This window comes from Monodon monoceros, unplaced genomic scaffold (genome assembly GCF_005190385.1).
Source record: "Monodon monoceros isolate NGI ecotype Baffin Bay Population unplaced genomic scaffold, NGI_Narwhal_1 Super_Scaffold_12, whole genome shotgun sequence".
In the NCBI taxonomy this organism is placed as follows: domain Eukaryota; kingdom Metazoa; phylum Chordata; class Mammalia; order Artiodactyla; family Monodontidae; genus Monodon; species Monodon monoceros.
This window is the reverse complement of record NW_021703768.1, coordinates 145,238,223-145,255,049: the sequence shown is the minus strand read 5'-3', so window position 1 is coordinate 145,255,049 and position 16,827 is coordinate 145,238,223. Positions and strand designations below refer to the sequence as shown.

The 16,827-nt window shown below is 50.9% G+C and overlaps 2 protein-coding genes across 3 annotated transcripts in view; one reads left to right on the top strand and one right to left on the bottom strand.

Moving 5' to 3' along the window:
• KCNIP1 (potassium voltage-gated channel interacting protein 1) overlaps window positions 1-16,827 on the bottom strand; it is a 362,721-nt gene that overhangs the window by 327,327 nt on the left and 18,567 nt on the right. The window lies entirely within an intron of this gene.
• Window positions 3,648-15,045, top strand: KCNMB1 (potassium calcium-activated channel subfamily M regulatory beta subunit 1). The gene is made up of 4 exons (XM_029217095.1): window positions 3,648-4,039; window positions 7,504-7,661; window positions 9,732-9,903; window positions 14,643-15,045. Exons 2-4 carry the CDS (start codon window positions 7,528-7,530, stop codon window positions 14,910-14,912), a joined length of 576 nt encoding a protein of 191 aa, XP_029072928.1. The 5' UTR covers window positions 3,648-4,039; window positions 7,504-7,527; the 3' UTR covers window positions 14,913-15,045.

Here is a 16,827-nt window from a genome sequence, read left to right as displayed (position 1 = left end):
GCAGTGTTAAAAATCCATCCTCGCTCCCTTGCAGGGAAGGAGCCACATCTGACCCACAGGTCAGCACAGTGACAGATTCACAGCCTCTGCACAGCAGGCCCTCAAATGTCTGTGAGCGAATGGCTTATCTAGGGCTGAGAGCTACTCACACCCTCCGGCCCCCCCCCCCCCGGCAGCACTCAGCCAGTGACACACCCTCAGCAGGGGCTCAGGACACGGGTTGCCAGTTTGATTTATGGGACTTCTCATCCCAAGTGGCCGCACAGAATAGATGTTGATTCAAAGGGTTTACATAAGTAAGTGGGTACACAATCCAGAAAGGGCTATAGACTGAGTAGAAGGGGTTTGTAAAGCAGCTGAAGCAGACGTCATAAAGAAATGCTGGTCCTCTTGAAAACAGCATCTGGGGGAGTGATGGAGGGACAAGGATGGGCTGTGGAGACAGCAAGCACAGGTGCACATCCGGCTCCATCACATCACATGCCAGGGGAGTGACCTTGGGCAAATAACTGAAACAAGAAGACCTCTTGTGAGGACTGCCCAGAGGAACGTATGTGTGTATGTATTTGTGTATGTGTAGGCATACATGTGTATATGCATATGCATATGTACGTGTGAGTGTGTCTATGTCTATCTGCATATGCGTATGTGTTTGCATATGCATATGTGTGTATGCATGTGGATATGTGTGTATGCGCATCTCATAGTATATGCACATGTGCATGCACACACATGCACACATGCATATATATGTGCATATGGACATGTGTATATACACATGGATGTGTTTGCATTATGTGCATGCATACGTGCGCATATGTGCATGCGTGTGAATGCACACATGTAAGCACATGTGTGCACACGCACCAGTGTGCATGTGCACACATGTATATGTGTATTATGCATATGTGTACGCACATGTGTGTTTGTGCGTGTATGTATGCACACACACGTGCATGTATATGTGTATTTGCATATGTATATGAATCACGCCCTGGCACAAGTAGATGCTTGGTACATGAAAATGCCCTCCTATATCACTGCCCTTCTATCCCTTTTGTGCAGCAGTGAGTGAACAACCTGATAGAAGGCTATACAGAGCATTTCTAAAGCTCCCCCATCACATGTCATACAGCAATCTGAGGCTTTTTAATCGTGGTTCTGTACTACCACTGTCACCAGCAACAATAACAGTCCCCCTTCCAAATCACTTACAACATGTTCCCGTTACTATGGCTGCATAACAAATCCCCCCCAGAACATAAGGGCATAAAACAACCACTTAATTTGCTCATATGTTTTGTGGATGGGGAATTCATAGAGGGTGCAGAATGGTGGCTGACGTCTGAGGCCTCAGCTGGGGGACTTGAAGGCTGGGGCCTGGAGTCATCTGCGGGCTCCTTCACTTATATACCTGGGAGTTGCTCTTTGCTGACTGAGAACTGAGCTGGGGCTGTCAGGTGGAACACCTACATGGGGCCTCTTGGCTCCTTCACAGTACGGCGGCTGGCTCCAAGGACAGTGTCCGGCGAGAGAGTGCCCAGTGAAAGCTGTACCACGGTTTACGACTTAGCCTTGGGAATCACAGTGTCACTTCCGCCACATTCTATCCGCAAGACAGTTACAACGCTCTGCCAGGCTGAGGGGGAGGGGACAAAGATGCCCCCTCTTGATGCAGGAATGTCGATGTCACAAGGAAAGAACAGCACATGGGATGGGATGTGTGTTGGTGTAGCCATCCTGGGAAAATGCAATCTGCCACATTATGTGTCAGGGAGCCCAGATGATCTCTTATCCCTCAGAAAACACTGAGGGGCTACCTGTACGTATCTCCACTCTAGAGATGGACAAACTGAAGCGCAGAGAGGCAAAGTAACCTGCCTTGGGCAGTGTATTTAATGTCTCTGAACCTCAGTGAGCCCCCTCTATAAAATAGGTAGAAAATTCTCTACCTGAATGGATTACTGTGAGCCTGCAGTGCTTATTACCTTATGAGGTTGTTGGAAGGTTGAAGTCGGGGAAGTGATTTTGTGATCTCTTATCCTTCGTGCCAGTGCAAAGTGCCAGTCTTCACTGCTGTAGCGTCATTACTTCCTTGCCTTCCACATACAATCATCTGTCCCACACAAACCCCGCAGCCAACCAGGGACCAGGGTTTCCACCCACATACCGTGAAGAGCGAGTATGTCAAAGCCTTTTGGCAGGGGTTAGCTTTGATGCAGCAGAAGGATCGCACCCTCCTTCCCTGCCTGTTCCTATCTTCCAGGGGGGAAAGTACCTGGGGAAGAATGCTAGTGTTTGTTTATAAATTCCAAATGTATAACCCTTAATACCTCATTTAGTTGGTTAAATGTAGCCCTTTAGTCATATGAAAGGCCATCTGTTGTACTGTGTGTCTCTCCCCCAGGGGAGCAGAAGGAAGGACCAGCATTTTTGCATGGGTTCATGGGTGGGAATCTTCTGACTCCCGGAGCGGGTGGGTGGGGGGGCAAGGACCATCTTGGAAAATCATTCCTCTGGGGATGCGTTCCAGGCCCTATGTCCTTCATTGACAATGCAGTGTCTGTAAGGTCTGAGGCCTTAAGAGACCCCCTTTGCTATGATGTCTGTTATATAGATGATTTACTCTACTGTTAATAGGATTCAGTTAGGAAAGGGGCAGTGGAAGGGAGCTAAGTGCTGGAGAGTATGTAGCGGCCTGAACATCGCTCTCATTTCATGGCCTGCCAGGCTGGCTGCCTCATAGCAGCCGAGGCAGGAGTGAGGGAAGGGCTAGAACACATTCAGCAGGCATGGCTGGGCTGTGCTCACCTCCCCAGGAGCTGGGGGCACTCAGGTGACCGCCAGAACCTCAGGTGGCAGGTGTCTGTATAACTGAGGTGAGCTTTTATATTTTAGAGAAACACCAGTCTCAGCAGAGAGAGCCCCGGCTCTGCAATCTGGAAGGGCCAGCTTTGAATCTGGCTCCTGCCCTTAGAGCAGGGTAACTGTGGACCAGTAACTTAAGGCCTCTGAGCCTCAGATTCAGTTTCTTCGAGTAAAGTGTAGGGCAGAGACATGCTTACTACCCGCATCATGCCTGATACTTAGGGGAGGCCCAGTACATGGGGTTTGTTTTTGTCGCTGCTTTTTAATCCTTACAGGAAGCGGAGGGAAGCATGGTTTTGTCTGCAAACGCTGCTGCTTGTCTTTCCTATTGATGGGAACAAGTCTCTGCCCATGAGCCCAAAATGCACAGTTTGACAGTCTCTGGGAGGCCATAGGGCCAAGAAGGCTATTCCTGGACATGGCTGGCTGGAAGCAGCGGTCCATCTCTCACTGCTCCCAGCTTCTGCTTGGTTGGTCTTTAAAAGATGAGTTTCTTTTCCCCTGCCCCAAATCTCCACCATCTCTAACCCTCATCGCTACCCTGAACAAAGTAAGATTTAAAAATCCCAAGAGCACAGATGGGAAAATTGAAGTTCAGAGAGGTGCTGTGACCTGCCCAGGGTCACACAGCACACAAACGCCAAAGGCTAAGGGTTTTCGGTTGCTCTAGCGGGGGAAATGCCAGCCCCTCAGCGGCTGACAAGCCCAACCCCTCAGAGCTTCAACTCCTCCTCCCTCCCTCATGTCAACAAAAAGAAACTCATTTTCTATTCCTGGCTTCTCTGCCAGCTCAGAGAAGGGCCTGAGTGAAGAAGAAATGTCTCCAAATATACCCAGATGGTCTTTCCTGACTTCTCAGTTTTGCTGTCTGTTTTGCGAAATCTGTTTTCCACTAGACTCTGGGAACTGCAGGTGCAGGGGCCTGGGTAACAGCTGCCCTCCTCTGGGCTGGGTACCTGCTCTCCCGAGTTTGTGTCCTGGGGCTGTGTGCTCAGACTTGACCATGTTTGGGCATGGAGGCTCGTCTCAGATGGGAACCAAAGGCCACTTCCCCAGAGACGGACTGGGAGCCCAAACTTCCTGCTGGAGCTCAGGCGGCCTCTTTTGGGGTGGGGGCTGGGGGCCAGGCAGAAAAGTGTCTGCCGAAGACTCACAGGGCACCGGGGAGACTGTGAGTACCAAGTTCAAGGGCACTGGGGAAGTGGTTTCTCCAGAGACTGGGGCTGGAGGGGAGATCTTCGTGGAGGGAGGCTGGCAGTGGGAGCTCCCTCCCTCGACGGGCTGTCCATCAGGATTCTGGGCTCCAGAGGAGTTGATGTTGTGTCACTCGGGACTAGAACTGCTGGACCCATGGTCTGATGGCCTTCGGGGGGCCAAGGGTAAGGGTGGGCGCTCCATGGCCCAGTCACTGTAGTAACTCAGTGCTCTGGCCCTCAGGTCTCAGCTCCCAGAGCAGCCAGAGGGCAGCAGCCTGGAGATCAAGACCAGTCCTGGCACTTGTCACCAGGGGAGGGGGTAGGACAGAATCAGGCCCAGCAGGAGCACTGGGGACTTCTGATCCAAACCTTCAGGGTTTTCTTTGTTAATAGTAAGAGTTAATATTTTTCGAGGGCTTGCGTTGGGCCAGGAACTGTGATAAATATGATGTTCGATACATCCTTTGCTCTTTGTCAGAACTCTTGGAAGCAGGTACTATCATACTCATTTTACAGTCACAAGGTTGCTAAGTAGCAAAGCCAGGATTTGATCCCATGTCTGATGACCTCAAAACACCCCCTGTCCCTCACTCCACCAGACCCTTAAACACTGTCCTCTATGCCCTGTCCTCTTAAGGAAAAGGAGGTCAACCCAAATACCAGGTCACAAAGGACCCTCCAAAATCCTGTCTTGCTTGGCCTTTCTTCATCCTTCCTAAATCCACCCCAGACCTCCAGTGACTTTTCTAAATGGGAAGCTATATCCCCAAAGTCCAGAGATATTTAGTAATTCTCAAAACTGAGATGGTCTTCTTAGAGTCTAACTGAAATCCCTCCTTTTACAGCTACAACCCATTTCTTCTTGTCCAGACCTCAGGGGATGTCAGCAGCTCCCAACCTTCCTCCTGTCTGAAGGCTCTCACTGTGGTTGTTGTATCCTATGACCATGTCCGCATCCATATCATCTCCCCATTCTTTTATCCTGCGTGGTCTTACGAGGATTTATCGAAACTCTGAAGCCTACTCCTTCAGTGTGGGCCACAGTCTCACCAGAGCATTGCAGACAGGTGGGATCTGAACGAATGGCAGACTCCAGACTGTTCTCTGACAGGGAGCCTCCCATCTCTTTTCCTCCTGAGTTCTCAGACCCGGTAGCACAGGGTCCTGCCTTCCCCAGCCTTGGGAGTGCCCAGGGGCTGGGAGGATATAAGAAGCTGTGAAGCAGAAGGGCCAGTGCCCCTGGGGGCTGATTAGCTAGGAAGGCAGGGCAGGCCTCCCCCCTTCAAGGATGCGCCGACTCTCCCAGGAAAAGACTGGTTTTGTTGTGAGCGCTCAGCCTAGGTCCTCCCTCCAAGGCAAGATTCCTTCTTGGCCCCAGAGACTTGTGTTTCACAGTCCTGGGGCTGGGACCAGGCACCAGTGGCCATAGACAGTCCTGAGGAAGCAGGCCATGTGGGCTTTTAGCCCATCCTCAGGTGGCTGCGTTCCTTTACCTGCAAAAACGTGCATGGGCTTGTTAAACTGGCCCCAGGTAAACAATGATGTGGACTGTCCCACTCCTACAAGACGCAGAGACAGAAGGACAGAAGTAATAGGACGGAAGAGAATTGAACAGAACATCTTTCTTTGTCAAGGGAACATTTTTTCCCTTGTGAGTTCGTAATGTCTGTTAGAATGTAGGGAAACCCCACTTCTCAGTGCCCCAAATGTGGAAGGAAAAGTCATCATTGGGTGAGGGAGTCAATCATCTTGGAGGGAGTGACAGGGCTGTAACCTTGGTATCTGACCCTGGAATCTCCTCTTTAGGACACTAGGGGATGGGGAACAGCTGGAGTGGGGAGGAAAGGGGGTCAGGCATCTCTGATTGGACACTTGAAACAGTCCAATAGTTAGGAGAGAAGCCTGAGTAGAAAATGAAGCACTTTGCTGAAAATCCCTTTGGACTAATAATGCCTATCTTCTGGATACTCACTAATTCATAAAAATATTAGGTTTATTACTTTAGGGACCTGGTGGGAAAATAAGTTCCTTCCTGATATCTGGCTAAAATTTCCCCTACAACAGGGATTACAGAGAAAGGCCCCACGGCCCCTGCATCCTTGGTAGAACTGCTACCTTCAACAACAGACGAAGCACCAACAAAGGAATTTACCACAGGCTGTGAGGCAATGCACAGAGGGATGGGAAATCCATACAAGGACAGAAGCCAGGCACCTCTGGCTCCAGGCGGCACACGGGTGGCAAGAGTGACACTGCTGGAGGGTGTTCAGTGCGCCCAGCAGGGGAGGGAGGGGCCCTGCTTGCCCTGGGGAGAAGCAGATTCCCAGAAGAAAAACGAGGGGCTTCTGGCCCAAGAAGGGGGAAGGGAGGAAGCTGCCCGTCACTCCCGTGCAATCTGCTTTGGCCCAGGCTGGCTCAAGTCCCCGTATAAGAGAGCAGTTGCTGAGGCCACATAATGCCTCCTGCCCTTGCTTGGAGCAAGGAGGAGGCTCTTACAGGATCCCAGTAGTGGAGACACCTCCTGCCACCCCAATGCCTGTGGCTGCCCTGCTGCCCCTTCTCTGCATGCTGCCCACGCCCAGCCGGCCCTGCTGTGGGACTGTTTTGGTAGAACTGTGAAATGCTCCAAGCTGTTCTGAGACAAGTATCCTAGGAGAAAGAGCACGGATGGTCCACTTCTGCAGGGAGGATATTAGTTTATCTCCAGCATTAGCTTCCTATCGGTGCTGTAACAAAGTACCACAAACTTGGTGGCCCCAAACAACAGAAATTTACTTACACACAGTTCCGGAAGCCAGAAGTTTAAAATCAGCAAGATGTTGGCCAGGCTAAGTCAAGGTGTCAGTGGGGCTGTACTTCCTTCAGAGGCTGCAGGGGACAATACGTAATTCCTTGCCTCTTCCAGCTTCTGGTGGCTGCCCGCACTCCCTGGCACGTGGCCACATCACTCCAATCTCAGCCACCCTGGTCAAAGCGCCCTCTCCTCTTTTGCGTCTAATCTCCCTCCACCTCCTTCCTATAAGGATCCTTGCAATTACATTTAGGTCTACATGGATAGTCTAGGATAATCTCCCCATCTCAAGATCCTTAATTTAAAATCTTTGCCATGTAAAGTAACGGTCACAGATCCTGGGGCTGAGAACATGTGTATCTTGGGGGCCACTACTGAGCCTGTCACACACTATGTGAACTTGGGCCAGTCACTTTACCTCTCTGAGCCACAGGTCCTTCATCTGTAGAATGGGGATGATGGTACTTGCCTCTCAGAGCTGGGGGGAGGCTTACATGGGGTCCAAAGAACCCTCTGAGGTTGCCAAGCTCCATATAAAAGTAAAGATGATGTTGATATTTGAGCACCTTCTTCTCTCACCTGTCCTCCCTTCTGTGGTTTATCTATCACCTGTGCTGATCTCACATCTGTTTGCCTCTGTGGTCCTAGAAATGACTGCTGTCCCTTGTGGACATGGGGAAGAAGTTGGTGATGGCTCAGAAGCGGGGAGAGACCCGAGCCCTTTGCCTGGGTGTGGCCATGGTATTGTGTGCCGTCATCACCTACTACATCCTTGGCACGACCGTGCTGCCCCTCTACCAGAAAAGGTACTAAACCCTCCTGGCCTGGCCCCATCCTCCAGCCTCTCCCCTAAGGGCCTGGTCTGCAAGGAACCCCAGGCTTCTTCTTACCCTTCCCCTTGACCCTCACACCAGGCAGGAAGGTCTGGGCAATCCTCATTCTTAGGGTCAAGGGTTCAAGTGCAGGGAGGGTAGGCCGGACTGGGCCCTGCACATCTGGAATTCTGGAACTTGGGCATAAAAGATGCAGGAGGCCCTTCTCACAAGAAACAGCCAAGGAGGCCAACACCTCTTCCCTGGTGGTCCAATGGTTAAAATCTGCCTTCCAATACAGGGGACGTGGGTTTGATCCCTGGTCGGGGAACTAAGATCCCACATACGGCAGGGCAACTAAGCCCCACGTCACAACCACTGAGCCCATATGCCTCAAATGGTGAGCCTGTGTGCTGCAAACTACAGAGCCTATGCGCTCTGGAGCCTGCATGCCACAACTAGAGAGAGAAAACCTGCACGCCACAACTAGAGAAAAGCCCATGCACCACAACTAGAGGGAATGCCACGTGTCTCAACTAGAGAGAAGCCCGCATGCCACAACTATGACCTGACACAGCCAAAAATAAAAATAAAAAAACAAAAAGAAAGAAAGAAACAGCCAAGGATCAGAGCAAATGCCCCAGTGTGAGTCTGATCCCAGGAGGAATCCGAGAGTCACAGAATTTTGTAGCTCATCTGCATTTTGGCTCTCTTTCACAAACCTCTGAGTCAAGTGGGCATCTATCTTCCTGTTGAATATCTCAAGTGATGGGGAGCTCACTACCTCAACTGTATACACCATTTCATTTGGGGCCCTTTCTGATAAGTAGGGAGTGTCTACACTGAGCCAAAACTGTTCCCCTGGAGCTCTGCTCTGGAATCTCAGAGAATGTCCCATGCCTTTGCTGCCTGACATGTCAACCACTTGAGCTTTTAAAGGAAAAGCTGTGGAGTCCCTGATCCATGTTCTAATGGGAACAGATAGGCTCAGTTCTCTCAGCCTGATCTTAGGATAAGTCTCAGACCCTTGCCTCTGGCCGCGTTCCAGCGGCTGACAGCCCCCTCGGTCTGGCAATGTGTCTCCTGCCTGGTAAATGGGAGATGAGTCACAATTGATTCACTGGTGTGTTGATGAGCCTGTTATCCTCTTCCGGGCCTGCTCCTGCCCCACTTTTTACAGCCCTGGAGCCATTCCAGGCTGGAATCTTACCGAGTAAGGCACCGCTCAGAGCAGCCATGTGCCCGCTACACGTTTTCTCCGGGTTAAGCACCATCCCCGTCATCTTTTCAACTCGGGAAACAAATCAAGCCCCTCCTTCATCTACTCTTTTTAAAGGAAAGGGCATAGATTCTGAAGCCATCCATACCTGGCTTCAGGTCCTGTGTGGCCTTGGAAAAATCACTCGACCTTTCTGAACTTCTCTGCCACCCTCTACAAGACGAAGATGGATGTGGATAAAGTGTCTGAGGTCGGGCTGCCCATCAGAATCACTGAGAGGAGTTTTAAAAACACACCAGGCTTCCCTGGTGGCACAGTGGTTGGGAGTCCGCCTGCCAATGCGGGGGACGCGGGTTTGTGCCCCAGTCCGGGAGGATCCCACATGCCGCGGAGCGGCTGGGCCCGTGAGCCACGGCTGGTGAGCCTGAGCCTGTGCTCCGCAACGGGAAGGGCCACAACAGTGAGAGGCCCGCGTACCGCAAAAAAAACCAAAATAAACAAACAAACAAACAAAAACACACCAGGGCCTGGAGCCCACCTACCTTAGAAATTCTGATTCACTTGTTCTGGGGTGTGGTTTGGCCATGACAATCTTTACAAGCTCCCCAGGGCATTGGGTGAGCAGCCAGGGCTGGAACCACTTATGCAGATGTTGTCCAAAAGGCCCCAAAGTGTTGATATTCAGATTCTAGGATTCCTCCCCTAGGCCCAGGGACTCTGGGGTCACGCTCCTTTAGTGCCAGATGCTGAGGGTTTCGGCCCTGGGTCTCTCTAAAGGGGTTCACACTGGGCAATCTGTGCCATCCATGTTCTGAGATGTGTATGTGTGTGCATCGTCTCCCCAGCGTGTGGACCCAGGAATCCATGTGTCACCTGATTGAGACCAACATCAGGGACCAGGAGCAACTGGAGGGCAAGAAAGTGCCCCAGTACCCGTGCCTGTGGGTCAACGTGTCATCCGTGGGCCGGTGGGCCGTGCTGTACCACACGGAGGACACTCGGGACCGGAACCAGCAGGTACTGACGGGGGGGCGAGGTACACATCCCCTTACCCCGGCAGGCGTGTGCGCCTGTCCCTAGCTGGTTCCCTATCCCTGCTCTGGAGAGCGGAGGCCGGGAAAGATAAACCCACTTGACCAGGGGCCACAGCTGGTATGAGGTCCAGACAGCCTTAGCTCTTCTGCACTGGACTCAGACAGACCTGCCACTAACCAGCTGTGTGGTGGGAGCAGCCAGTGCGGCCCCCCTAAGCCTCAGTTTCTACATTTGTTGAAGCGCTGTTATGAAGTCAGGGACTGTATATGATGTACCAAGCTCGATGCTGGGTGGATAGCAGGCGCAACAAAGAAGCTGTTAATGGTCTTGCTTCATCCTGTAAAGTGAGTCACATGAGAGGCCGGACCCAGAGCTGACCCCACAGAGAGGAACCCCTGTGACTCCCCCCTGCAACTCTAGGAAACCAGAGGCCCAGGTTTGGAGCAACATTTGGAGGCCAACACTTGAGAGATGTTCCCAGCACTGCCTCTCAACACCCCCCCACTCCAAATCCACCATTGTAGCCCTTTCTATAGAAAACACAAGTTGGCCCATTTTCATTCACTCATTCCCTCACTCTTTCATTCAGCCATCGCTGAGCACTTCCTGTGTTAGGGGCTTTGGGTTCAAGAGGAGAGAGCTCATATGTGAAATAATACCTAGTAGAGAGGGATCAGTGCCATAGGGAGAAACCAAAAAAATTATGGGCATTAAAGGAGGAAGTGACATTTCCTAGCACATTGAGGTGAGGGTATCAGAAAGGCATTTGGGTTAAAAATCAGGCAGGTACAGGTTACACAGAAATACGGGGCGGGGGACATACATATCAAGGGAAGGCAGAGAACAGGCATGAGGAGGGAAGGCCGGGTAAGAGAGAGATTCCAACACCGGCACAGACAATGCCACAGGATGGGGTGTAGCGGGAAAAGGTTTCAGAGGTAGCCTAGGGTCTGTTCTCAGAAGCCCCCCACACTACCAAAGTGGACAATTAAACTGGGGTGGGTTTTTTGTAGTTTTTTCTTTGTTTTTTGAGAGAAGAAGAACTTTAATGAAGAATGCTACATGTTATAGAAGGTAATTAGCCCCCATATTAAAAGAATATTACAGAAAACACTTTCCTGAATTTTTTTTTTTTTTTTCTAAAAGGACAGTCTTCAAGGGTGTCTGAGAGTGATAGCAAGCACATCACAGTAGGAGAGAAGGAGGGGAGGCTGAATTCCAGCATTCCCTGACACAGCACAGTTAGGGAAGCGCGTGAAGCAACCATTTTACAGAGAATGGGATTAGGCATTTATATTCAATCAGGATTTTTTTTTTTTTTTTTTGAGCTTTAACAGTTCAGCATAAGGAAGGAAACTGGGAAGGAAAGATGGAGGAAGGGTTAAGCTTATCCACAATTGCCATTTTACAGAAAAACACACTGGTTCAACCATATGAGATGGGCAGGTTAGTCTTCCCCGTGTAGCCCTGCAAATACGTAGAGCAAATGCCAAGGCGGCCATCTGGGCTCGGGGTTGACGTACTGGGTACACAGTTTGAAAGAGACTCTGATTCCACCAGGGCTGGTCTCTCATCAACCTGGGCTGGGAACACATGAAGTTCCTTTGCATTTGTATCAAAAGGCCAGAGCTTTGCCTGGAAAAACCTCAGACCAAATAATGCTCGTGGTGCTGGCTTTAACAGGGAGTAAAGTCATTTGCAACTCCTAATAGGCTCCACCATTTCCTGGGGGAAGGTTCTACTGATTACCAGGGATTTAAATTCAAGCAAACCGTAAAGAAGGGAAATACTAATGATATTCTGGCGCTGTATAAGCTGCGTGCCTGTCTTCCCTGCCAAGGACTACCAAACTGTGGAATTAAAATGTGATCAGGGAAGCTGGGGTTCCTCACCTCTGTCTGTGTGTTAGATCCACCTGGGGGACTTAGAGCCAGGGTCCGGGCAGTGCAAGGTGGCCTGACTTGTTCTGTCATCACTAGCATGACTCGGTCATGCCAGATGGAGCTAGAGCCTCCAAACCCACCTGAATCAGCTCCTCCCATGACCCCTGCCTCTTCTTTGGCATCCAGGGCCCCCTGATTTATTCAAGGATCAAGAAGCACATTTTCAAAGACAAGCAGAAGTGATCGCTGGTGCAATGGGGGCTGGAAACAGGCTGGTTTGCAGGCTGCCACCCCGGTCCTGAGGCTGCCAGAGGAGCGAAAGGCCAGATCTTCTCCCTAGTGGGCTGTCTGGCCTTGGAAGAACAGCTCTGGAAGAACAGCCACTGGATATTCTATCTTTTATCCCATAGCATCCAGGCACCACCAGGAGTGCCGCCAATGGCAGGTTGCTGCTCTGACGTGACAGCGGAAGTGGCCTTCATGGTTTTGCCAAACAGCTGGGTTGGTGCACCAGCTGTTCCTCCCACCTTTGTTCAGCTCCTTGCCGTGCAAGGAGCCAGTGTTCCAGGCCAGCTGGGTGTCTTCTGGAATCACATGTGAAAGGCCTGGCAAGGCTGTCTCCCCCAACCCCTACTATGAGGAAGGGTGTCGCCAGCCCACTCTTGGGTTCTTCCATGAGACTTAGCCTGGGGGGATTCTAAGCCCCTTCCCACGGTCTATGCTGAGAAAGTGACACTGCAGGGCTTGGGGGAGAGGCTAGATCATTTAAGATCCTTTAGACAACTCATGGTTAGCTGGACCCAGGGCAGGGGAGAGAGGATGCAAGTGGGCCCCAGGCCTCTGAGGCTGGCCCTGCAGAGTAAACTCCTGTCCAGTGTCTAGAGAACATTAAGGATCTAGAGTAATCCCAAACTGGCAAAGAATACAGTGGGACCCCAGGATGGGCACAAGTTCCCACTTCGGAGCTTGTCCATAGGCCCCTCCTTAAGGGAAAGAAGGAGTATTGTTTCAATTTCATAGTTAAGTCACAATATTATTTGTTATTAACAGCATCTTCCATTTATTGAGCACGTACTATGTCCTGGGCTCTGCGCTCAGCGCTTAACGTGCATCTCCTTGGTTAACCGCCGTGACAATTCTGCTAGGCAGGCACCCTCTCAAACCCAATCTACAAGGCTCAGCGAGGTTGAGACATTTGCCAAGGTCACACAACTTGGAACTTGTAGTTGAACTCAGGCCTGTCTGGTTCCATCGCCACACCTTTGCTCAGTGGGCTAGGTTACCCAAGGTCACAGTCAGAGACTTTGGGGAGGTAGGACTAGGTCCTCTGAGCTCATGATTCTGGATCCACCTGCTACTGGGACCCTATCGTACCCAACAAATCTGAATGCCAGATTCCTCAGGAGCCAGCCTCTCCCCAGCCTCAGCTGCTCCCTGACTGGCTGGGGACGTGAATCTACATCTGGATGCAGCTCTCCCACTTCCCAGGCTGTCAGAGCTGTGATGCAACCATTCTCTGTACTGCTGGACTGAACGCTGTCAGGGCAGGCAGCTTTGGGGCAGGACCTCATTTAAATACAGGGAGCAACCCAGGCCTGGGGAGAAGCTGGCTCAACACTGTCACTCGTTTTGATCTGGGACGTGATTGGACGAGGGCAGTGGTCCTCGAACTTTAGTGCATGGAGGAATCACCCGATTGCTGAGCCCCACCCTCAGCCATTCAGAGTGAGTAGGGAGCCTGTGCTTATGACCAGCCTTCCAGGTAGTCTGCTGCGGAGCCCGTGCGGGGGACCACCCTCGCGGAACATCTGCCAGAGGCTCACGTAAGCAACATTCAGGCCTCCTAGCACGGAAGAGGGATAAAACCAGGGTCTCCACTTTGTGCCTTCTCTGCGGAGCTTTCCGTCTGGACCTCATCTGCCCAGGCCGGAAGCTTCCTAATCACAATGATCAGTGTCGGAATTAAACGTGTCCCAGGCTCTGCCTGCACAGAGCTCTTTTAAATGCATTCTCTCTTTCCTTTGAACCTCGGTGTCAAATACCAGCTGGCCAACATCTTTTACTCGGCTCACGCAGAGTTAGACCTCAAAGGGTTTTCAATTCAAATTTTCACCAATATTTTAAAATTGTGAGAGTCCACATTAAAATCTGGTTTTCTGGCTTCTCTACAAATACTGGACGTCTGGCTACAGTAGGTCTTCTGGATGGCATGGCATCAGTTGTCCAGATGGAGTGATGCCTGCCAGTCTAGACGCAGCTGGCTCTCTCCATCTCACCAGGACCACCCATCCCCTGACACCAAGTGTCAGCTGGCACCTGTCATCCTACTCCCTCACCTACTTCACCTGTGGACGTTACCTGCCTGCGCTTTGTAGGCAATTGAGCGTATGACTTCTGCCCTGAATCGAAATATAGAGCCCACTCAGCCTGTGTCCCCCATTGGTCTCCTCAGACAGATAAGTTTGAAGTTCTTTAATAAACTCCTTTGAAAAAGGTATTGCTATTAACCCATTTAAGTGATGAAGACATCAAGGCTCAGAATGGTAAGCAATTTGCCTAAGGTTCTGAAGCCAATGGGAGCAGAGCCAGGGCTCCAGCTGGGGCCCCTATCTCCAGGTGTGCAGCGTGTACCCTGAGCAGCTCCAAGGCCACCACCCTCCCAGACGACACTGTGTACACACCTTCTAGAAGCACGCAATGTGCAGCCTGCCAAGCTTTGGACAGTCTTGACTCCCACCCAGGGGCCTGACTCCAAAGCTGACGCTTTTCTTTATTCCATGCCAGGCCCTAAGAAAGAGGGATTTCCAATCCCATGGGTGCTCTCGCTTCTCCCTACAGTGCTCCTACATCCCAGGCAGCCTGGACAACTACCAGATGGCCCGGGCCGATGTGGAGAAGGTTAGAGCCAAACTCCACGAGCGCCAGGTTTTCGACTGCTTCTCCACGACTCGGGAGAATGAGACGAGTGTCCTGTACCAGCGCCTCTACGGTCCCCAGACCCTCCTCTTCTCCCTCTTCTGGCCCACCTTCCTGCTGACCGGTGGCCTCCTCATTATCGCCATGGTGAAGATCAACCAGTCCCTCTCCATCCTGGCAGCCCAGAAGTAGCCCCATCCACACCACATCACTGCTCGGGCCACCAGGGACTGGATGGGTCCCCGGGCTGTTCCTCACTTGTGTCCCCGTGCCTCCTCCCCCTGCCTTCCCACTCTCCCCCCCTCCAATACACTCTGTCTTCTGCTGCCTGGATGGTCTTTGGGAAATCTCTTTGTTAAGTCATTTCCTGCTCAAGAATGTTACCGTGGCTTCCCCGGACCCAGGAGAATACAAGGCCAACCAGTGATAGGTCTCCTTTCCCTGTCCCCGCTCAACTGACTCAAACTTCTTTCCTGCTGTGCCACTGTCCACTGCACCGATGACAGCGATTCTGTGCCTGGGTCCTGGCAGTTGGATCAAAGACCTGCCGGTCCCACCCAGGAAGCCATCCCTGGGAAACCTCTGTTCCTTCTTTGAATTCCACTCTGAAAACAGCAGCAGCCCTCATGGGCAGAGCACACTTAGAACATCGTTTGTTCTCAGGATTCTCAGAGCTATATACATTTTTATACCAATATTATCAGATATAGGTGCAAACTTCTGGTCTTAAAGCCATGGGGATATAACGTACAGCGTGGTGACCATACTTACTAATACTTTATTGTGTATTTGAAAGTTGCTAAGAGAGTAGATCTTAAAAGCTCTCATCACAGGAGAAAAAAGTGTCACTGTGGGGAGATGGATATTAACTAGGCTTATTGCGGTGATGATTTTGCAATACATACTACAGATATCGAATCATTACGTTACACACTTGAAAACTAATATAACCTTATATATCAATTATACCTCAACTTAAAAAAACCAAATATATAAAAAATAACAGGAGGCTATAAGGAAATAATACTAAAATACATCAAAGTAGTAACAGTGGGATGGTGGTTAACTGTAACTTTCTTCCCTCTTTTTTTTTTTTCTTCCCTCTTTTAATTTTTTTTTAATTTTTAAAAAAATTTTATTTATTTATTTGTTTTTGTGGTACACGGGCCTCTCACTGTTGTGGCCTCTCCCGTTGTGGAGCACAGGCTCCGGATGCGCAGGCCCAGCGGCCATGGCTCACGGGCTCAGCCGCTCCGCGGCATGTAGGATCTTCCTGGACCGGGGCACGAATCCGTGTCCCTTGCATCGGCAGGCGGACTCTCAACCACTGCGCCACCGGGGAAGCCCTCCTCTTTTTATTTTTGATACTTTTCTAAATTTTCAACACTAGGAAGGTTTGGTTTCATTGTGTTTGTTTTTAATCAGAAAAGTAACAGTAGATGTTACTTTCGAAGGAAGTTTGAAAGGGTGAGCTCCCCATCACCAAGCAGATGCAAGTGGCCTAGGGAAGGGGTTCAGCTCCAATCAGAGACAGGTTTTTGAGAACACACAAGTTTAAGAACCCTGCATGGAGGGAAGGTAACCGCAGAGATGGGGATTTATGATTTACAATGCAGATAAATACAAGACACTGGCCCTGCAGGGGAAGTCCATCTCAGTCTTGGAAAGGGGATAATTGGGGGAAGCTGTCATCTCTGCCATTACCACTCCAAAAACTTGGCCTAGAGCAGTCATCCTCAAAGTGTGGTCCCCGGACCAGCAATATTGGCATTCTATGGAGGCTTGTGAGAAAGGCACATTCTCAGGCCCTCAGCCCAGCCCTACTGAACCAGAAACCCCAAGGCGGTGTGGTGGGGAGTGGTTGCGTGGGGTCCCGAGGAGATGGACAGCACTTTGTGTTTTAACAATGGCTGCAGGGGACCTGTGCTGGAGCATGAGAACCACTGGTGTACAGAACCAGGGTCCTGTCACTGGGCTTTTTGGAATGAATCAATGACTTTTTGTCAGCTCCAGTCCTGAGCTGGACATGAAGTTAGGCTGGTGTCCCTGAAGCTCCTCCCGGAGCTGTGATTCCAGGTGCAGCCCCTGGGGGTGAATCCTATCTCCA